The 24,451-nt window shown below is 36.3% G+C and overlaps 1 protein-coding gene across 1 annotated transcript in view; it reads right to left on the bottom strand.

The window, feature by feature from the left end:
* Ziz (dedicator of cytokinesis protein Ziz) overlaps positions 1-24,451 on the bottom strand; it is a 401,589-nt gene that overhangs the window by 297,587 nt on the left and 79,551 nt on the right. Inside the window, exons 10-11 of the mRNA XM_081769231.1 lie at positions 23,068-23,277; positions 14,274-14,440 (exon numbers count right to left, since the gene is read on the bottom strand). Of these exons, the coding sequence (XP_081625357.1) occupies positions 14,274-14,440; positions 23,068-23,277 (377 nt within the window). The remainder of the gene's footprint in view (positions 1-14,273; positions 14,441-23,067; positions 23,278-24,451) is intronic.

The following is a 24,451-nucleotide window of genomic DNA, read 5'->3' as shown; positions in this document are numbered from 1 at the left end:
TAGTGGAACTACGTTGTGCTGGAATGTTGAGGAGTAAAGTGAAGTACGATTATTTTTTAAATATCTAGTTTGTAAATATTTCAACTTATAATCTAATTCAATCAGTGATAAAGTAATTCGATTCCTTTATCGTTCTGTCATGTGGTCTCTTTGATTCTTCTTGCTATGACGGTTCGCAACACTGTCGTCAACTTACACGATGTTAGATCTGTCAGAGCTCAGGTTACGATGGCCCTAGTCTAGTACGGTCAACTGTCAAATTTCAACAGGAAATGTCGTACAGCATTTGGGTATTGTTACCTATAGGAACAAGAGAATAGAGTGCTGCAGAATCTCTGGCCTGAGTAATTAAGATTATTTTTAACTGAAAGTAGATATTAGTTTGTGAATAACATTTTTAATTGCTTTTATTTGGAAGGAATGTATTGGACCTAAAAGTGCGAACAAAATATATTTTATCTATTTTAAATTAATGAAAACTGAAACGCGTGCCTTGTCTTTTTCATTATGCAGAGAAATGTGGAAAAGGTAATGTGCGCATGATGTTAATATATCAATGGTCTGTGATCAAAATGCTTGCTTGAATAATTGTTTTTAATTTCGTAAACCTTTTAGTACAGTACGAAACGGAAATGTCGTGAAAGTTAGGCGATTAATTTTGCATACTTAGATGTGATGAAAATTATTTTAAAAATGCTGGAGAATGAAATAAATGGTGCAGGATGCTTGGTATGACATTGTCAATATCCTTTACTTTCATTAGGGATGGCCGTGGTCTATTACTAGGACGTAAATCCTAACAGGTAGACCTCGGAGCACTGTATCATACTGTCTAATCCAATCAGGCACACCCATTTCGATGGACAAATTGCTAATTTCTGATATGTTAACATTTTTGATCATATAAAACAACACAATTATGTTTGTTTTAAATATTCTTCAATTTTATTATTATTTACTTTTCATTAGGTCCTCGTTATTAATTTATATCAGTGATTCTCAACCTATTTCCTATAATGATCCCTCTTTATGACATCCTGTTGGCAGCGACTGTTATATCTAAGTTTCTGTTCTTAAGAAGCGTTTATGTGGGGTTTTTAATCTACCTATTGCAAAGGCATCACGATATTAGTTCGAAGAGGCAATTTAGACCTTTTTAAAACTTGCACACATTACGGAGAAATGCTAACGAGCATAAGCACGTTTTTGTTTCACAAGCCACGTTTACGTTCGGTGGCCAACAGTCTTAACTAACAAGTAAGAGTTTTCGAGTCTTTTCCTCTTTTCCACTAGGAAAATTCTGGACAAGCACTATTAATGTAGATTCTCAGCGTTTTTTGCTTCCTCTTCCTTTTCCATTGTTATTTGGTTTGATTTCAGTGTAGCGCTCCGTTCATCAGCGAGGCTATATGAGACGTGCACCTATAGCTTAATGTGAAATCCGAACCACAGGAATTGAACCCGGTATCCCTTTTCCATTATTATTGGTATCACTAGTGTTCGGTCATTGCTAAATATTAGAATGCAATTCGGATATACAGGTTGTTATCAGCAACTCTTTAGTAAATAAAAATAAACAAATCCCTCCTTACTAAATTACAGTGAAACAACGAAAGTGTACGAGGGTGGTTCAATAATTATTGTCCCTGACCTATAAAGAGTATTATTTTTCCAAAAAGTCTCGTTTCATAGTAATGCATTTCTTCCACCTATGCTGTAAAGCCACTATGCCAGCTTCAAAGAAAGTCTCTGGCTGAGCCGTTAGCCACTCCTCCACAGCTTCAACAACAGCTGCATTTGAGTGAAACTTCTTCCCCTTGAGGAGCTCCTTCAACTTTAGGAACAAATAAAAGTCATTAGGGGCGAGGTTGTGTGAGTAGGGAGAATGTTCCAACATATCAAAACCAGCAGCATGGATTGCGGCACCAGTAAGATGGCTTTTGTGGGCCGGAGCATTATCTTGGTGGAACAGCACTGTTCGTGCAACATCCCGCGCCGTTTTTCCTTGATTGCTTCGCGTAACTTAGGGATTAGGGTTGCATAATAAGCCTCCGTGATAGTGTGTCCAACCTCCTGGTAGTCAATAAAGAGCACACCCTTCGCATCCCAAAAAATTGTGGCTATAACCTTGCGTGCTGATGCTTGCACCTTGAACTTGGGTAGGGGAGGCGAACTGCTGTGCCGCCACTCCATGCTCTGTCGTTTGGACTCGGAATCATAGTGGTAGAGCCACATCTCATCCACTGTCACAAATCGATCATAGAACTGTTTCAGGTCTGCCCTCATAACCTCCAAACAAGCCTTTGAACATGGAACTCTGTCTTTCTGATGTTCACGAGATAACATTTTGGGTACCCATCACGCTGTCACCTTTCTGAAGCCCAAGTGTTCATGCACAATGGTTTCCACTGAGCCTACAGAGATGTGCATGATGTCTGCTAACAGTTGCACCGTGATTCGTCTGTCCGCTATAATCGTATCATGCACAGCATCAATGTTTTCTAAGGGTGCATGCTGTTGTTGGGGAACTAACACCAGGAGCCTGGGAGATCTGTCGAGCTAGAAGTTGACTACGCCATCAGGATAAAGTTCTCTAATAGATGGCAGCATGACATTCTGAAGAATGTGCAAATACTGCGCACCCGTCAAACGTCCCTCTATCCGATGGAGTATTCCTAGGCCCTTTGATGTTAAGAATCCTCAGGCCGACACCGACACACGACCACAGTGTAGTCTGTGATGGATGTATCGTTGGTTATACCTGGTTCCACGCGGACGATACATAACTGGTCCTGAATTTTCAGAAACGAACATGCACTTGTCGGTGAAAACAACATCGTTCCAGTTGCGATGCCTGTTCGCTTCTGCAAATTCAAGTCGCAGTCGAATGTGGTCTTCCAAGGACTTTCTTTTGAGCTGCACGAAGAGCGAAAAGGCCAGCTTTCCCAAGCCATCTTCTAGCAGTGAACCTAGAAGCTGGCAAATTTACTATTCGCGTCAGCTGTCGAGAGATCGTGTGAGGTTGTTGCTGTGAAACATCGATGAGCTGATGATCTTGCTCTTCTGTTGTCACACGTTTCCTCCCGCAACCGGGGCGTCTACCAGCTTCCCCAGTTTCTCGGTATCGCTTCATCCACCGTTGAGCTCTTATTGGTTTAACCCCAATAGTCAATGCTGCTTGCGAGACACTGTACCCCACGTTAACAAGGGCAAGAATATCTTCCATTGCGTTCTCTGCCATTCCGCTCTATCGAATGATTATACCTCCAGGTTGGGTTTGTAAAATATTACTCCTAAGAACAAACGTGATTGGCAGATAGAAATACTGAACAGAACTCCACAGAAGTGCATGATGAATTTACGTTTATAGCTATTATTTTGTGATTTGCCCTCAAGATCAATCGAGTGGTAATTCAGTTTCGTGCTTATTCTTAAGCCGTGTTCGTATTGCTTCGAACAGTTTTGATGTGTTTGTTTCCCAACTACCATAGGAACAGACAATCAGGGCAAATCATAGCATACAATACATTTAAGGAAGTATATTTGCCATGAAATTAATACACATTACTCGAAGACTCCTAATATATGAATCTATACATTTATTTATATAGATAAAGCAAACAGTGGAAACTACCTATCAAAAAGAATAAATTTACAGCACGATCATAATAAAAAGCATGCCTCATAATATAACAGATTTCTTTCGCGTAAGACATCGAAACTCAGTTGGTCACAGCAATTAGTCTGTAGGAAGGAGGTTGCTGGTTCGAGCCTAGTAATAGTAAGGGTTTTTATTATCATTGTTTTTATTTTCTTATGTGAGGAAAAATCAAATTGTGGCATCGCGATATCAAATGTATTTGGTTAGGTAACTTTGTCTTAACTAAACTTTAAATATCAGTAACCGTCTAAATTATTTCATTGAGATAAATGTGGATTAAATCTACAAACAGAACTTTTAACTAAATAACGACGTATGTGTTAACTACACCAGGTCCATCCATATTACTCTGTTTACTTTGGTTACCTCACTCATTCTGCTGACGACATTTCTCACGTTCGTAAACCAAACTATTTTGCAAACTTTTCAACTATATTACTTTAAGTGTATAATGTTTGTCCGACTATCGCAATTGTATATTTGTCTTCTTCACTGTTTGTTTTTTCTTATGCATGTCCTATCTTGAGCTACTCTATCTCTGTATAATTGATTTCTAAATAAAAAGCTTTAAAAAGTTAGTTAGAGCAACGAGTCTGTAAGCAGGAAGTAGTGGGAAGTGGGTTCGAGTCCTGTAAAAGTGAGATGTTCACTTTTACTTGTTCACTGGTAAATAAAAAATGCTTTCCAGTAAATTGTAATTCTAATTTAGGAAATTTTATAATGCATTTTCACAGCGCTTATCATTAAACTGTCCTCAATCTATTTGTTTAGACAGTTTGGTAACATGTTTCATATTAAATAGTTATTTATCTCTGTTTTGTCATTCTGTTATGGGATTACCCCAAAAGTGGGAATTGCCGAAAAGTAGGGATTCCCTAAAAGTTGGAATTCCCCAACAGTAGGGACTCCTATTAAGTTGGAATTCCCATAAATTGGGGATTCCCTCAAAAATGGAAATTCCCAGAAGGTATTTCCCAAAAAGTAGGGTCTCCCCAGGAAATGAGGATTCCCCAGAAAGTGCGGAAACCTAGAAAGTGGGAATTCTCCAAAAAGAAGGGATTCCCAGAAAGTGAATATTCATCAAAAAGTGGAAATTCCCTAGAAAGTGAGCAAACTCCAATGTGTGAGGTTCTCCAAAGTGTAGGGATTCCATAAGAAGTTGGTATTCCCCCAAAGTGGGGATTTCCCAGAAAGTGGAGATTCTTTAGAAATAGGAATTCCCAGAGAGACGGGATTCTCCTGGAATTCCCCCCAAGTAAGATTCTCCCAAAAAGTGGGTATAGCCTAAGAAAACGGGATTTCCCCAATAAGAAACAATACGGACTCCTAAGAAGTGGGATTTTCCCTACAAAGTGGGATTCCCCATTAAAGTGGTGGTTAAAAAAAACTGGTGATTCCCCAGAAAGCGAGTATTCGCAAAAGTGAGGATTTACTAAGAAGTGGGTATTGCCCAGGAAAACGGATTTTCTCAAGAAGTGGAGTTTACCCCAAAAAAAAGTGTGTATTCCCATTAAAATATGATTCCTTATAAAACGGAATTTCCCTTAACATGGAGGGTCCCCATAAAAACGGGATTTACCGTAAAATAGGAATTTCCGAGAAAAACGGAGTTTCCCAGGAAAACGAGATTCTTCAAGAAAGCGGGAAAGTAAACGGGATTCTCCCTAAATAGGATTTTCCAGGCAAGCCTGATTTTCCCAAAACGGAATGCAAAGGAATAGAAGAGTAGAGGGGAAGGAAATGGCCGGGACGCGAGAGCGTCCTTCGTGGCAGCTAATTTTCTTTATAAACTGTTTTTAGGGGAAGTTTTGCAATATTTTAAGTTATGTAACTTTGTCTTAGCTAAACTTTAAATATCAGTAACCGTGCAAAAGTTTTTAACTACCTGATCAATTATTGAACATATCAAGCACTCTCTCACGCAATTCACTAACAGTTTCAGTAATTATACCACTAACATGTAAACGAGAATATTTTTTCTAGTAATCCAATGTGCGTCAGGAGCGAAAATTATGAAATTTAATATATAATTTATATAAAGACATTAACAAACATGTTTCTAATCTACAAAAAGGATGGTCCTAAGAGCCTAAAGAGTAGAAATCATTTTTCAAAATAACAGTAGTTATTCACGTCTTGTCTGAGCCAAATGTATTATTTATGTTCACACCAATAGAAAGAGTTGTATTCATTGGCTGTTGTTCACGCCAAAGGCTCTTTTCATGGACTCTTGGTTCAAGACGTCGCATCTAACTATGTATTTCGTTTTAACCTACGCATTCTATCACTTTCGATACTTTTATTGATTTGTGTGTGTCTGTGAATAAACTACGAGGGTTGGGGCAAAAGTCATGGCAACTATTTTTTTTCTTGCAGACATGTTTGCGGATCACAAACTTCTATGTGTCATGTGAAAGTTCTGCAGGCATAGTGTCTATGCAGCACAACAGATGGCTCTGTGATAGCTGGTAGTAGCACAGCGAGTGATGTGAAATCAGTCAGTTGGTGAGTGTCGTGCGAGATGGAAGTAACCCGTGTAGAGTAGCGCGCTTACATCAAAATAGCCGTTCTCCGGAATGTCATAGTGAATTAGTGGAATCCCTTGGGTAATAGAAAGGTCCGTTTAATTCGTAACCATAAAATAACAATATCAATATTTTATGGAATAGTTTACATTTTGTTGCAAGTTAACATGGAACATTGAATGGTTTTACAACTGATTTAAACCTTTCTATTACTTTATGCAGTATAAACATATGGCGAAATAATATGTTACTTGTAGTTACAAATGGTTGGCTACTTTATTAGTTAAACAAAAACAAACCAAAAAAAGTTTACCCGAGCGGGAATCGTACCCGGGTCCGTTTTCACGTGAGTCATAAATGCTCCTTACTCTGCCATATTTAATACGACACGTGAAGTTACCAAATGACTTTGCCAAAGTCTGCTTTCTCCTTGTTATCTCAACTCAGTATAAGACTTTCGAATTATAACGTTCAGTAAAGCATGTTGCAGTTTTGGATAATGAAGCACACAAGTTCCTCTCGAAAAACTTAGGAGGCTTACTCAGAAAATACTACTAGTACGAGACAAAAACAACCACTATCACTTATATTATTATTATTATTATTATTATTATTATTATTATTATTATTATTATTATTATTATTATTATTATTATTATTATTATTATTATTATTACTACTACTACTACTACTACTACTACTACTAATAATAATAATAATAATAATAATAATAATAATAATAATAATAATAATAATAATAATAATAATAGTTGAAGCGAGCTTAACGAGTTTGAACCGTCCGACTCAACCAACGTTTGGGCGTCTGTTCGTTCGTCTGCTAGATGACAACTTCTCATAAAACACATTTCATTTTAATGAAACTAGTAAGTGCCTTCTTTTAGCTTTGCAAAGTAACTATTGCTTCGAATTTCAATCTGCAAAATATGAGATAAAATTAACCAAATGGTGTAAATTTCCACTCATGTATACAAAATAATTTTGTGATATCAACTACGTGAATCTTGTCCCATAAAGAAGCCGAAATCCCTATACTGAAGAGTCCTTCAAGATTTGATCATTGTCCACTCGGACAGAAATTGTCATTTGAACCCAAAACTTTAATATAAAGCCAATAAGTTCTTTAAAATAGACGAAAAATACGAAAGTTATAAGCATTTTCATATTTTTGCCTTTTCCCATAAGGGAGCCGTAGCCCCCTATACTGAAGAGCCCTCCCCCCCCCCCCCCGGGATTTGATCATTGTCCACTCGGACTGAAATTGTTATTTGGAACCAACACTTTAATATGAAGCCAAATATTTCTTTAAAATATACGAAAAATTCTAAAGTTATAAACATTTTAATATTTTTGGCTTTTTCCATAAGGGGGTTGTATTAGCCTACACTGAAGAGCTCCCCAAGATTTGCACACTGTCCACTCGAACTGAAATTGTCATTTGGAACCAACAATTTAATATGATGCCAAACATTTCTTTAAAGTAGACAAAAAATTCGAAAGTTATAAGCATTTTAATATTTTTGCCTTTCCCATAAGCGGGCCGTAGCCCCTCCGCTGCAGAGCCCCGAAATTTGATCATTGTCTACTCGGACTGAAATTGTTATTTGCAACCAACACTTTAATATGAAGCCAAAAATTCCTTTAAAATACACGAAAACTTTGAGGGTCTTAAGCATTTTAATATTTTTGCCTTTTCCCATACGGGGGTCATAGCCTCTACACCGAAGAGCCCCCCGAGATTTGATCATTGACCACTCGGACTGAAATTCTCATTTGGAACCAAAACGTTAATATGAAACCAAAAATTAAACTTTTACATTAATTTGAACTGACTGGGTTCCGGTTCACCCCACTATTATGTTTACTTTAGTTAAGTGGTAATTTGTGACAGCTTCACATCATCAAAAGAATCTTTCACTTCACCGCCCCCAGGAGTTCGTGCTGGATCCGCCACTGGAATCAATAGACACTTTTCCTATTCTTTTTCTCACCCTTGGTTGTGTAGGGGCTCCCTCGAACAAATAAAGAAGCGGTAATATTACAATCAAGGGGCGCTATATATTAGGTATTTCTTTAGTTACTTACCTCTAACCGCACAGGGCCATCTTCGGTAGAATAAAAAATGCGACTTGATATTCCAATCATGAATGGGGAGAAGATGCTGTACATATATTTATTATTAATTTTGTCTGCCCTGCTTATCAGAAATTACTTTCTGTTGGGAGGGTACTGAAATGAGAGGGGTAAAATAAAACGTCATGCCCCCTCCTACATGGTTGCTCAAATTATTACTAAAGAAAGCATTTTAAACTAAGATGTCTACGGTTACGTAAGGATGGCATATTCAGGATTATTATTATTATTATTATTAGGCCTCCCAGCAGGACACTGAAAAAATATAGGTCAGTTTGGTTTATACAATGGAATATTATGCTCTGAAGAAAAGAAAAAATATATAAATGTATTGTAAGAAAAGGCCACCCTTCACCCCAATGGACAACTATTTGTTATTCAAAATAGTAAAAAAAAAAAATTAAAAATTCAGCTCCAATATCTTTAGAATTCAGAACATATTCGCACTACCTCAGAAGAAAAAGAAATAGTTAGCTCTTATTTATAGGATTACCATGACATTTAACACTTTTAACATGCCGTTATTCATATACAATATAATTTTGAATACGTAAATTTAATTAATGCATGCAAAAATATTAAATATTTCTCTATCTTCTAGTTCTTTTATTTACAGATGAACTTTACTTAGGCATTATTTTTCATTACTTAATATCTTCCTAATGGTAAAAGAAGATTGATAACTTATTTCTCTGTAATAAAATATTTGAATCTAATTAAACTCTGAATTATTTGATCAAAGTATTTCCCTCTGAAATAAATAATGTAACAGCATTTTATTCATCATAGCTCTGCACACGTCTAACAACTGTTATATAACATAAATTTCAGGACATTTCCAGTTCATAAATAATTTCCAGGACATTCCTAGGATTTTCACCATTTGTCTGCTTTCTATAACTTTTCCAAAGCGTTTCCACGACACGCTTTTATTTCCAGGTTTTTCAGGACGCGTATTATGTACAGCAAAATTGGAAGGCGTTGGGATATGTTGGTGAATACCAACACACCTCAATTCCTAGCCAATACTGCTGCACACACTGCTGAAAGAAAATGCTAACACAGCTTGCGTTATAAGAAATTGGAGCATGGCAAGGTTCCTCAGTTAAGCTTCGCTGGGGAAGAATAGGCACATAGGAAACAAAGATGGGGGAAAAAGGTGGCCATGGGAGGACAGGGAAAATCAAATTTAAAAAAAAGTAAGTGAGGATTAGTGACTGCCCCTCAGAAAAATAATGCTAAGACACATTTAAGCATATTGCTAATATGTAGCAATTTAAATCATCACTAAAACTGCCCTTGGCATGCACTTTAAATAATTCAATCACTGAAAAATATAGGAAATATAGGACAAGATTAAAATATAGGACAAATAAACACAAATTTCCAAAATATAGCAAAAATAGGAAAATAAGACAGCTGGGAGCCCTGTATTATTATTATTATTATTATTATTATTATTATTATTATTATTATTATTATTATTATTATTATTATTATTATTATTATTATTATTATTATAGGAATGTCTTTGGAGCACCGAAATTGTGTAGGAAGAACCATGGTATGTAGAGGTTTAAGATGGGTGGTCATAGGGGAGGAAAAAACAGGATTTTCCTCTGTCTGACTCTCGAACGTAAAGATTATGTGCTGAAGGTAAGAAGCATCATCATTCTACAGTAGGTTGCTTTTACGTAGAATATCAGCTACTTCAGTTCTCCTCCTTCGGGCTACTTACCTCATGTAGTAAATTCAAAACAATTTCAATTCAAAACAAATATATTGTAAAACTTTTCCGTAATTAAACATCTAGGGAAAATTAAACATTTAATAGGGAAATCTGTTATCAAAATGTCCAAACAAATAGATAGACTATTTAATGATAAACAATGTGAAACTATAAAATTCTCCAAATTAGAATTAACATTTACTGGAAAACATTCGTTATGCACCAGCGAGTATATAGTGAGCAGTGAGCACAGGGGAAATAATTACGAAACTGTTTGCAAACAAAATTAGGGACACTAATGCAAGTGTGACAACGACATTTTTTTCTTTTTTTGGTATCGTCATGAGTTTTACACATATGTTACAATTTGACTCTATCCCACATAAAAAAATAAATAACCATAGTAATGAAAATGACAATTGCACTTCTATGGGGTTCGAACCAACTATCTCCGGCATACAGACTCGTTGTTTTAACTAACTGAGCTATTTGTTTTCTTACGTGAACTGAACTTGTTCTACGATAAAGACGATTTTTCATTACGATCGTGCTACTAATTCGTCCTTTTCCATAGGTAATTTTCATTATTTGCTCTATCTATACGTTAATACTTGGCACAGATTCATATATTTGGAGTTTGCAGATAATGTACGTAATAAGACATATTAGAAATGTTTCGTTTGTAAATTTAATCCACATTTCTCCCAACGACATAGATGTCGCTGCTTCCTGTTGAACTGCAGAATTCCCTCGCGTTCTTGAAGATTCCCCACTTTAGTAGAGTTGGTAATTCTCGTAATTTCGGTCGATTTAATGTTTTTTGCTTCTAATTTATTTATTTTAAGCTATTATCTAACACAAATATTAAAAACGGGTTTGTTATTAACTTTTCCTGCTGGGGAAACCTTCTGAAATTTCGATCATATAAAGAAAACGGAGATATTTTCAAAAAACTTCAAAATAAAGAGACGCGTCATTTGTTTTGCTCATAGTGATACATTCGATGGTGAAATTTTACCTATATCTGCTTTCCACAGGTATAGATAATTATTTGTCGCTATACCATGGGTTAACTGCAGTTCACTGGACTAATATATTACTAGCTGAAAATGTTGATTTAGCTATTGAAACTGTCGAAAAATCCTATAATATCTGGTATAAACAACAATATTGCTGTATACAAAGCTAAAACTGGGAAGTATTCTACTTTGTATTCCAGGAAACTTATTTCTGTAATTAAAGCCAAAGATATGGCAAATAGAAAATACAAAATAACTAGATACACCGAAGACTATACCGCCTTTGTTAATTACAGAAATAATGTAATCATTACCTACGCACATTTTGCTGAGGGTTCCTCCTATCACACTTCCAAAATCTATTCTTCTGTCCAGGATGTAGAGTAAACTCAATTTAGACATTAAGATCATCAATTAAGAAATAAGTTTGATAGCTCTGAAGAAAAAAAGAAAGAAAGAAAAACTCTTCTTCCACAAACTGACCGTAGCTACAAATGCTGAAGGGCATTTGTATGTAGTTAAGCTATCTTTCAATACACTCTGATGGCAAAATAATTCTTTTTGATAAATAAAGAGGCATAAAAGAGATAACTTTTTATTATTTTTCCATAGCAGATAGCAATGAAAAATATATTTCGTAGAATATTAGGGTATGATTCTATGTTTAGTGAAATCTTAACAAGACACAAAAATAAGGAAAAAGATAAGGAAAAAAAAAGTTTTGTACATCTTTCTCCACCTTAAAGTGAAGAAAGTAAAGAGTAAAATTGGCATGTGCTACCAATAGTACAAATAGCGAGAAGGACGATTATGTTTTCAGACATTTGAATTTCATTTCACAGTGTGAAATTACGATAATTTCCAAACTATAGAGATTCAATATTCTAACCAGCAGTAATTTGTTAGTTCAAGTTTCAACAGACGGTTAACGGTGGAGAGGAACTTACTCTTGAGATGCTGAATCTCTACACATAAATAAATAAATAAATAAATAAATAAAACTTGAAAATATATACTTTTAAAAAATCCAATTAAGTCTAATTCTTTTTGATCTATGAAATCCAATTTTAAGATTGGAAGCGATAGATTTCTGCTTTATAGAGATCAATACTGAAACCAGAAGTCGTTCTAAACTTGTATCACAGCCATCCCTGCTGATTTAGTGGTTAGCTCGCGTGCCTTTGATAGACTGAGTCCTGAGCTCAATTTCCGGCGAAATAGCCTTGAAATTAAAAGCATAACTATGGGTTGGATTCCACCTTAAATTGTAGGTTAGTGTCTCATATAGCTTCGATGCTAAAAGGGTGCCAAACATTCAAATTTCTACCAAATAGTACAACCACCCAATTTTGTATCGTTTTCGGCTTCAGCAGAGGATTAAGCGAACATAGCACCTTTCTTGGTGCCTCAATCCATAATAAATAAATAAATAATAGCAGTTTCCCGTGTCTCTTACCGTTCTTACTCTAGCGATCAATATTGAAGCCGTAAATGGTAGATTTCTGCCATTTTCTGTTACAAACAGGGAACAGAGCCGAGATTGATTCTATTTTTGAGACGGTGGGATAATGACACAGACGCAACCTATTCCTCGGACGCTATATCCTGATCAGAAATCGGTTTCCCGCTATTTCTTACCAGTTCTGTTCTTATACCTGTTCGACAGACGGACGAACATATCCGTTCTAATTGACTTCGTATTCTTGTGCAAAGCACAGTTTTAAACTTTGAAAATACGTTTGGTTCCTCTAATATTATGGGTTGCTACAAGTCGTTACGAAGAGTACGATCCTAGGCAGTACCTTGCCTGGGCAGTGTCGAAACAACGAAATTTTGCAATAATGCATACAAATTTTATTGTTATTAAGTGGTATGAAAACTATACAGACGAAATTATTTCATACGACGAAAAATTATTTGAAGCATGCTCCGCACTATTCAGAAGTGCTTTAAAAAACGGAAATAATTTACAACGATTTTCAATTCTAGATACTCGAAAGACAACAACTCCAAAATATGGAAAAATATATACTTAAAATAGAAACGTCACACGCAGTGTGTAATTATTTGACTTGGATATTTGCAGTATATTTCCAGTGTTCTGCTAGAAAAACTTCCAATATGCTACGGTGAACTGAAAAAAATAGGTGTGTGTCACATACGACTGTATGCTGTGACATTTATTAGCCTATAAACGTATTGAAAAAGCAAAGCGTCTTCAATATTCTAATAGAAAGAATGTACAAAAACTAGAGGATGAAAATTGCAGGGAAGAATTTAAAAACAAAGGAATAAGTATTTTCTGGACCTTATTTCTCCCAGAATGTCGTAATCCACACTCACACTTTTCCTGATTGGTCTCCACTTACCCTTTCTTCACTTGGTACACTATTACGTATATTTCGTTTTTTTTTTTTTTTTTTTTTCATTTGCATTATGTTTGATTAATTGATTTTGAGTTTAAAGTCGTCTGTCACGAACGAGGTTATATGAGACGTAGACCTACAGCTCAACGTGGAATCCGAATCACATGAGCTCCCACCGGGAATCGAACTCATGCCTCCCACGTGAAAGGCATGAATGCTAACCGCTTAGGCACAAGGGAGCTCAGTAACATGTTTAATGTTCATGCTTACGCTACTGTACGCTACTGTCATGTAGATGTGCTACTGACCTGACACTTTACAAATATTAAATGAATACAAACTACATATAAAGTAAGTTAAAAGATTTTTTAAGCAGTTACATTATAAACACTATCCATTCTCTTTCTTGAACTAGATAATTTTTCAGCAGTTGGCCAGTTAGACCTAATAAAATCTACACCCGGCAACGGACTGCCATCTTGGAGGGACAAAAAAGGGATTTTTTTTTACATTTCTCTGGTAAGTATTTCCAGTACATCCAGAATCAGGATAAATTTAGAGTGAAATTCCAGCCAGGTTATTTAACATCTTCATAATTAGTTTTCGGTATATAGCACGATATACGCACAATCTTCATAATTTTGTAAGTTAATTTTATATCTGTTTACTTGGAACACAGGCAAGTTGAAGAGCAGATTTAACACAAACAGTACTACAAACACTATACTATAGTGATAATCCTCTACCCAAAGCTAGAAAGAAATGTATTTACAACACAGAAATTTTGAAGCATTTAATTGCTAAAAATAAATTATAAATTACCTTTGGCAACATATTTTAACAGTCTTATGAACACGAAGTCCTAATCTAGGATCTCTTGTATTCCGAATGTAAGGTTCACTTGTCTGGCAGATTCCACCTTGTAAAATTTTATCTATACGGACAACTAGATAAATTTCTGGATGAGGATTACTAATGCTGAAGACAACCTGTAAGGGATTATGTATCTTAATTACCTCTGAAAATGAAATAAAACGACTAACAGAAATGCAACAGAAAAAACGAATAGAAAAGAACTTGAATTCCATACACATCTTTAAAAAAGTAATATCTCTATATTGTATTTTACTTAACTTATATACACTTATTTTAACAATTATTTTCCAATTTTAACAGACAAAATAATTATTTACCGTGTTTGCCGCCATGTAAGATTCATTCTATTTTCTATATTAAATTATAAGGGAAAATATTTTTACTGCACATAATAAAGATTTATTTTATATACAAAATGCTATTGTAGCAAGAAATATGTAGGGAGTTAACAATGTTTAAATAAATGTAAAATCGCACGTCCCTCTGGGAACGTGAATAACAGACGTGCGTTAAGAGAAAAGTATACATACCGCCCCTCTCGCGACAAAGGGGCGTATCTAGTTTTTTTCAACTTTTCCAAGCGACAAGTTTAAAGATTTTATCATAATTTATTCTACTGTGTTCTGTTAAAATTTAACTTGATCTCGTAAGTTATATACCTGAATCGAAGAAGATCAAACTAAATTTTAAAAGAGGATAGAATAAATAATGAGAAAAGGTTTAAACTTGTCTCCTTGAAAACCCAAGAAAATTAGATACGCCCTTTTGTTTCGAGAAGGACGACACGTGCCATGAAACACTAAACAAAGCGACTTGTCTATATATATATATATATATATATATATATATATATAAATCCAAACAACACAGCATCATCGTTGTATAAGACACATTCCACTTCAGAACTTATTCACAAAAGAAAGAATGTGCTTGTCAGCAAACACGGTAAACCTGTACTGATATCTAAAATATCAGATCCTTAGCAAAGTTTGTTTTTTGGATGGTCTCTCACGTTGAAAGTATACTCCTTCATAACGGAAAACTCTTTTTCAAACAGTTTAATAAAGAATACAACACACATTGATACTAACACTATAAAGATGAAGTATTGATATTGTTGCTTCCCTTTCGTTGTTTATAACTTGAAAGCGATTCTAGTTTGATACACCACTTTATGAATGTGTTGAAGACTGACTGATTGAGGTTCAACGAGAACGTCAAAAAGTTAAATAAAGCATCCAACAAGGTTCATGAACGGTGGGTCGAACAGTTGGATTTTTATTAGATTCGCAGAGGATCAATATAATGTAAATGTAATGAAATGAAAGACTGGCGCAAGAATGGCTATTAACAATTTTATTATTATTATTATTATTATTATTATTATTATTATTATTATTATTCAGATTTCATTACAACATTTCTAACTTCTCGCATGTATCACTGATTCTGAAAAGTAAAGCTTTAGTAGCTAGAATAATAAACTCGTGGGAATGCATTAAACAACTCTTCATACACTTTATTCGATAAGCACAAAAAGATGACATACTATCTCGGTTTAAAGCTCACAGCACATCGATAACCGTCGAGGGTAGACTAACCGTAGTGCCTCTAGAATGCATACTGCTTGTAGTTCGAAGATCATCCGACAGATTCCAGCACATTGCCAACCGTCGAGGGCAGGCTGATCGTACTGTCCATAGAAGATATGTTGCTAGTAATTTGAAGAGCATTGGACAGCACAAGTGTAGTTCTGTGTATGAATCCGTTGTCTGTGCATTACAGTCTGTATTTGCAATGCAAGCATGACACCAGGAACTATTACCGTGCAATTAATTTCGAGTGTGGCCTCATAGTAGGGCTGCGAGAGGTAGGGCAATCGTTCAGCAGAATTGCCTCTCGCGTAAGTTGTGACTTTATCAGAGATCAATCGGAGATCAATGACTTGAAATGTGCAATAATCTGATGTAATGGCATTTTTGAAAAAATGTAGCTTTATTTTGGGTTGACAACACTGTTGACCTAGTGGTGTTACAACGTACGTTAAACAATGTCCCTCCGTCAATATTTGCGTGTACGAGATTTTAGTGTTTTTATACACTACCTCAGAAGTTGTAAGGGCGTTTCAAGATAAATAGGCCACCCAGTGTAGGTATGTATGTATGTACATATGTATACATGTGTGTGTGATTATGTTTTCATTATTTTCACGAAATTGATTTCCTATTTCCTCTTCGAAATTTGCTTTGGTACAATGTATAAGAATGTAAATAGACACCCGCACGGCAATACGATTTCGTGGAAATACCGAACAAAAGTTAACAGTTGATGATCACGACGTAGTTGGTGGTGTGAGCAACCATGGCGCGTGATCACAGCTGTGAAGAGTGTACCCGAGGTCGCATAATTCGGCACTGGGAATGTTGTAGACCTCAGCACACAATCAGTACTGTGTTATGTGTGTCTGACGATTAACGGAACTATAGTGCAGTTTAAACAGGTAGAAAGACATGCATAGACACAAGATCAGGCCAATTGGATCAACGCTACGCCTGAAAAACATCAACGCTACGCCTGGAAAACACAGTTAGTGGAAAATACAGATAAGTTTCTATGTTTAAAGTTGTCAATTAAAAACCACCCACTCCCCATACTTGAAATTGTCTTAAAATTTTCATTTCGCATGTTTTTAAAATATCATTCTTAGCAAATCGACATCCCTTGACTCTTAGCAGAGTTCTCTGACTTTCCTGTAACTATTTCCGGTCCTCTTAAATTCCCTGACTTTTCCACGTTTGTCGCCACCCCCATAAAGCAATTACACGTAATATACATAGTCACTTACTTTCAATAAAGAGGAAAGATCTTCACAGTTATAATACGAGGGAAAACAATGGAATTGGAATAGATCATTTTAATTCAACAACTTATAGTATAGTGCGAAGTATAATATCATTCAACAGAATGCTAATAAATAAAATAATATTAAAAAAAAAAAAAAAAAAAAAAAAGCAAGCATGAAGGATATAAAATTAATGGCATTATTTAGAAGAAATTTAAAAAATACTTTTGGGATGAGTATGTTGAATATAGCATAACATAAGTTATAAAAACGAAAAACTAAGACGTAAAGATATTGACAAAAAATACGAAAAATATTATAGAATAAATATACTTAGTACTTTAATGAGAGCTAGTGATCGCTGGGACAACCTAATTCTCATTCTTTACTTTTCACATTTTCAATACCTGTTAATATATACTATATGGACATTTTGGATTAATTAATTTCCTTTACAAAATGAATAAATAAAATGTGGGAAATCTGGACCTAACCGCTTTCTCTTTAAATAATTATCATCAATGTATAAAATGAGGGAAATCTAGAGGCTACCGATTTCTTTCTAAATATTTATCATCAAGTATAAAGTATAGAAAATTTAAATATCAAATTTCTATTGAGTATTTTCGTTTTCTTTACCTTTTTTCATCTCTGTCTTCTTGTTATTTTATTGTAAATTACTAATGTATTAAATTTTGTTGTGTTACAGCATATGTGGATTTCCATTGGCTGTTGAATGAATTTTATGCAAGTGGAAGTCAAGTATGTAGGTTATTGTATATTTCTTCTTCACTAACCTTCATAATTATATATATATATATATACGAGTTAGAACATTTTCGATATAAACCCGTCCAGAAGATAGTAGCATCACCTGAGGAGAAAAGCCTGCTAGTCAGACACACATACGTTGCATGTAGTATCAGTTAGCGTGCTGGTCGTGGGTAGAATGGAGAAGGCCCGCGATCTATCTGAGTTTGACCGAAGGGAGATTGTAATGGCCCGGAGGCTCCACACAAGCATTTCGGAAACTGCACGACTTGTAGGGTGTTCGAAGAGTGCTGGATGAGTGTCTTCAAGTGCCGAAACCAAGGTGAAACGACGTCTAAACGTCGACGGTTTGGGCGTCCTCCCTCATTACAGATGTCGGACGTCGTAGGCTGAGCATATTGGTAAAACAGGACAGCCAGGGAACTGTGGTGGAACTAACATCAGACTTTAATGCTGGGCAGAGTGTACAAAGTGCATCCAACACTCCTAACGAAGGGTCTCTGCAGCCGACGACTCATCCATGTGACAATGTTAACACGACGACGTCAGTAACTACGACTGAAATAGGCACGTGCCCATCGCCACTGGATCCTGGCACAGAGGCAGAGCATTGCATTATCTGATGAATCCCGATACCTTCATCATGTCGATGGGAGGGTGCGAATCCTTCGTCTTCCAGGGGAACAGCTCCTTGACTCCTGCACTGCGGGACGGAGACAAGCTGGCAGCGGCTCAATTACGCTCTGGGGAACATTCACGTGAGCATTCATGGATCCAATGGAGCTAGTGCAAGGCACCATGATGGCCAAGGCGTATCGTACACTAGTTGCAGACTACGTATACACCGCTTCATGAAGACCACGTTTCCTAACGGCAGTGGTATTTTTCAACAAGATAATGCGCAATGTCACAAGGCCAGGAGTATAATGGAGTGGTTCGAGGATACAGTGGCAAGTTTTAATTGATGTGCAGGCTCCCGAACTCGCCGGATCTGAACCCAATCGAACACCTCTGGTATGTGATTGAACGTGCCGTCAAAGTGCATCGCCCCCTCCCCGGAATTTACGGAAATTAGATGACATGTGTGTGCAGATGTGGTGCCAACTCCCTCCAGCGACCTACCAAAATCTCATTGCTTCCATGCCAAGACGCGTCGCCGCTGTTATCCGTGTCAAAGGTAGACATACCGACTATCAGGTATGTGGTCATAATGTTCTGGCTGATCGGTATATATATAAGGTGTCCCTTATTTTGAGTAATTTCGTGTTGCGATACGCACACCCCCCAAATATATTCTATGTGACCATAAACACGCATTAGTGAAATAGCAGCTCTCTACGTGAACGTTAACCCGTGCCGACTTAACAACAAAATCATGAAATTATGTTTCCTCATTATAACATAATTTAGAATTTCCAACCGTGATAACGGAGAAACTAAAAGAGACAGAGAAACGAAACTTTGCACGAAGCAACTAGAGAAAAGGCGAAATCTGCTCGTGTATTGACAAACAGCACCGAATGAACAGTGTTGTCAACCCAAGACAAAGTTGTGTTTTTGTAAATGAAATTACTTAAATTGAGTATCATCATTGGAAGCAGCAATAAAAATAAAGACAAAAGAGATGGTAAAAGCAGATCAGTGTTGCAAACTTCTCAAGAAATAACGAGTAAAATGTGTTGGCGCACACAGGGAGTGAGGTACTACCGTTTTGTGCACCTTAAATCAGATATTGACAAGATCTGTTTTCGTTGACTCTAAGCCTAGAAGGATGCGCTGAACAGTGTTGCCATCAACAGAAGAGAAAAATTGAGTTTGGAAAACATAAAATAACTCGGAAAAGGTCACTAGTGCTGTATGCTTTAAAACCTATAATGCAGGGGGGTAGAGCATGAAGAGTAGAACCGTGGTTATGTGAGATCAATAACTGGCCGAGATATTCGATATCTTGTAAAAGCTGAAAAGTAAGGTTTGTGAAAGGTGGCAACGCTGCACATCGGGTTGGAATTCCAACAACTTGGTTAAAATATGAAAACAGTGTTCAATTTACATGGGTTTATTTACTCGTGGGCTTTTGAGGACTCTGATAACCATGGTAACATCAAGAGTAAAAAAGCCACCGCTCTGCAGCGTTGCCATCTTTTGCAAACCTTAGTCCTCTGCTTTAATAAGATACCGAATATATATCTTTCAGTACGGGAGTTATCAATCTCACATAACCACGGTTCTACTCCTCATACTCTACCGCCTTGGATTATAGGTTTTCAAGCATAAAGCATTAGTGACCTTCCCCGAGTTATTGTATGTTTTCCAAACTCAATTTTTCTCTTGTGTTGATGGCAACACTGTTCAGCGGATCCTTCTAGACTTAGATGCAGCGCAAACAGTTCTTGTCAATATCTGATTTAAGGTGTACAAAACGTTTGTACCTCACTCCCTGCCCTGTGTGCGATAACACATATTACACGTTATTTCTCGAGAAGTTTGCAACACTGATCTGCGTTTACCATCTCTTTTGTCTTTATTTTTATTGCTGCTTCCAATGATGATATTCATTTTAGGTTATTCCATTTACAAAAACACAACTTTGTCTTGGGTTGGCAACACTGTATATCCGGTGCTGTTTACCAATACACGAGCAGATGTCGCCCTGTCTCTAGTTGCTTCGTGCAAAGTTTCGTTTCTCTGTCTCTTTTAGTTTCTCCGTTATTACGGTTGGAAATTCTAAATTATATTATAATGAGGAAACCTAATTTCATGATATTGTCGTTAAGTCGGCACGGGTTAACGTTCTCGTAGAGAGCTGCAATTTCACTAATGCGTGTTTATGGTCACATAGAATATATTTGAAGGGGGGGGGGGGTGCGTATCGCAACACGAAATTACCCAAAATAAGGGACACCCTAATATATATACATAAACACTATATACAGCAATATGTCATCGCATCAAATGTACTGAAGATTTATATCCCGCAACAATTACGCCATCGCGTTGTTAATTTACAAGATGATTGGTAATAAACAGCTTATATAATTTTGTTAACATAAATCTAAATATTTATGAAAAAGACAAAGCTATGAAATTACTTTTTAAAAAATTGGTTCAATGGAGAAAATTACTCTACACCGTTACGCCATCATGGTATTGGTATCAGCGTAAAAAACAAGAATTGTATCAAAATTTAGTGTGCTATCAAGCGATACAATCGTCCATTGACAGTGCAGTAATTAGCACTAGCTTACAAACGCACTTACATCATCTGCGGAAATACAAGAATAAATGTTCAGAGAAAAGCTAAAGTGGGTAATTTTCTACCAAATTTCTTTCCTATAAGTTCACACGAATCGCCTTGGCTTACGCGACAGTAAGTGGAAAGAAAATAATAATCTCCTTTACGAATATTGATAGAGCATTGAGGTATATGGTGACGTAGAAACTAACTACCATACATTTACAAGACGATGAACGCACCAAGGAAAATGTATGAAAAGCCGACCAAAAACCTGTACTGCACTCGCGTTAAAGCAACACCTGTGTTCTGTCGACACTATGTCAATTTGGTAAAATGGTTTCAGGAAAGTTTGCTAGGTCATGCGACAATATACTGACGCACAGACAAAAAGTTATGGTAGATTATTTCTTTTCTGAAATAAATAGGTTTTTAAATTGCTTCAAGAACAAAACGTTTTCCTATGTTCCTGTGTCTTCTTTCTTACTCAGATCCGTACTTGTCTTTACCGGGTGAACACACTGGATGCAACAGAATAGGTTGAGAGCGAGTACGTGTCCGTCGTACTGCGCATGACTTCCTTGGATCTAGTTTTCTTGTTAGTTTTATTGTACGAACATATTATCTTGATGTGAAAACTGTATCAGTTTCCGAAGCAATACCAGCTTTTACCGTATTTTAACTGGTTGATGTCAGGATCTATTTAATTAAATTCACATTGAATATTTTGAAGACTTTGTTTATAGAAGTACAAGAAATGTACAGCAAATATTCATTCAGTACAGCAATACGAAAAAACGCACAAACAATAGATGGGTATCCATTTACCCGGTCACTTCCTAACTCCAGTATTTGTAGCTATCTTCGTGGCCTATTCTCTTGAAATATTTTTTCTTGTGCTCTATTCCCCACTAAAAATAATAAACCATCAGTCACAAGTTACAAAGGTTACTACACTATCCTGAAGTTCCGGAGTCGACAAAGTTATGTAAGAACGCGAGTGTAATGAAGTATATTTATATATTCAAACATAAAAAGTATGAATGCGAGTGTAATGAAGTATATTTATATATTCAAACATAAAAAGTATAACTCGAAATCAAAGAATACATTCACCAATTCCCTCAATTGCCTAAGCATTAAATATATATATCGCACAATCAATAGCGGAAATATAAATAAAATCTCGCAGAACCAATAGAAACTTGTTTACAACCTTCTAAGAAAATTAATTTATCTAAAACTTTTACAGTCCATTTTATTTGTTTGGTCCTTGTGCATACCAGTGTTTTGGAAATCGATACGTTACTTAATCCTACACCACGCATATCTGGCAACACTTATTCTTTGCCGTAATTCGCTACAAATACTGTTTTCTACCTGACCCTTTTTTCTAAACTGTTACAGGTTAACCAGGTTAGTTGCAAGTTAACCCGACTACCCTTAACGAACATATACATTATTCTTAATACCTTTGATACAGCAATAATGCAAACTATTGAAACAGAGGGGTGACAGTTCCTTATTCCACGGAACACGAAGTGTTTTTTCTTGACGATACAAAGTTTTTCTACTAAAACAATTTTTCTACATTTCTGTTCGATTAGCATAAACTTATCTTTCTAATATTTGTGTGAAGTGCAGGAATAATCGATCTTCCCAGTTCTTAACTTTTGCTATAGATTGAAATTATCTTATTAACTGAGCTGAAAATAATATCATAGTTTTTTTTTTGTTTTTTTTTTCACGAAATTAACCCTACTGAGAAAGTAAGTGAAAACATTTGTTTCTAAAGAAACAAAAATACACACAAATATTTAAATCAATATAGTTAGTAGCACAACAATCGTCAACATGAAATATTTATGTTACTATGAGTTCTCCAAAGTTCTTACTTGTCTGGCATACATGAGCCACTCTTCAGGCACTTGTTTCAATTCTGGAGGCATTCCGCTTTCGCTCCTACTATCCCCACATTCTCTTCTGTATAAAGAAGGCACCAAGTTTCTAGCTTGAGGATGGTTAATGTCAAAGTGAAAATTTTCTGTTAATTTTTTCCCATGTTTCACGTCAAATAAGGCTAGGGTAGTGAAGTAGGGTTCCACCTGAAATATTATTTATGTTAATCTTAGATTTACGTAAATACTAAATATAATACAACTCACTTTGGGTAAATTTAAAGTATCCTACTTATAATGCCGGAGCATATCAGTCTTTGAGTAACGCTAACACGCAAACTTCAAAACATTTGAGTTACGGGTTGCATAAACATTTAGGTGAAAATATTTAGATAGCCTTATTACAAATACAAGACGCCGTAGTCTGTCAGTCACACTAATTCCTAATAGTTCAGTCATGCTAATAGTTGGCACTCGCTGCACTGCCTCATAGATTATGTCAAAAGATGTCGTTTGCGTGTAGTCAATTTGCGGACGAGCTAACGTTTCGTACAGGGTGACCCAGTTTCGGTTTCCTAGTTTTGATTTGGCAACACTGGCGAGAAATGGGAGGGAGATGAGTGAGATGCCTATCAGCCGGTAGCACGTCAGTGCTCAATGAAGCGTTGGCCGGTACAGCAGTGCGTGTTTTGTGTAGAATTTATAAAGCGTGAATCAATTGTGTTCGTGAACCGAGTATTCAGACGTGTATTTTGTGACCAGCAAGGAAGAGGAAATTTGCCATCAGGGAAAACAATACATTGGCGCACAAGTGGTAATGTGGATGGCAAAACACATCCACATAAGAAAACAGTTCGTACACCCAACTATTAGTCGTTAGACTATGAAGACTATCGACACCTCATTCATCAAATTCTAAGAAACCGTTTGGGTTCTACATAGACATAAAGAAATACAAGGAACCTAAAAAGTTCTTCCGTTTTTGACCTTTCATTAATCATGCGCTCACAGAGAGGATACGAAATGACGCACATGCCTGCAAAGCGATCGAAAGTTAGTCTGAAAATCGACTTCAGTAATACAGGCACGTTACGCACACATAGCAGTCATAGGTAGTCTAGTGTTGAAGAGAAATGGAAGTATCGAAACAGCTTGATCGCGTGTGTTTGTTGAGTGACTTTAAAGTGGGCCTGTCAGATGCCGAATCAAGTCGCCACATAAGCCAGCATTTGGGAAGTATACTGTAAGCGAACGTACCGCCAGGCATTGGTTCCAGAAATTCCTTTCGGGAGATATGAGCCTTTTGGATGAACCTCGAAGTGGATGACCACGTATATTGGATGACGAAGCCCTCATAGCAACCATCGAGAAGAACAGTGGT

Source organism: Thermobia domestica, chromosome 8, assembly GCF_964235325.1.
Source record: "Thermobia domestica chromosome 8, izTheDome1.hap1.1, whole genome shotgun sequence".
NCBI lineage: Eukaryota > Metazoa > Arthropoda > Insecta > Zygentoma > Lepismatidae > Thermobia > Thermobia domestica.
Note: the sequence above shows the minus strand (reverse complement) of the source record. Positions and strands in the feature narration are given on the sequence as shown.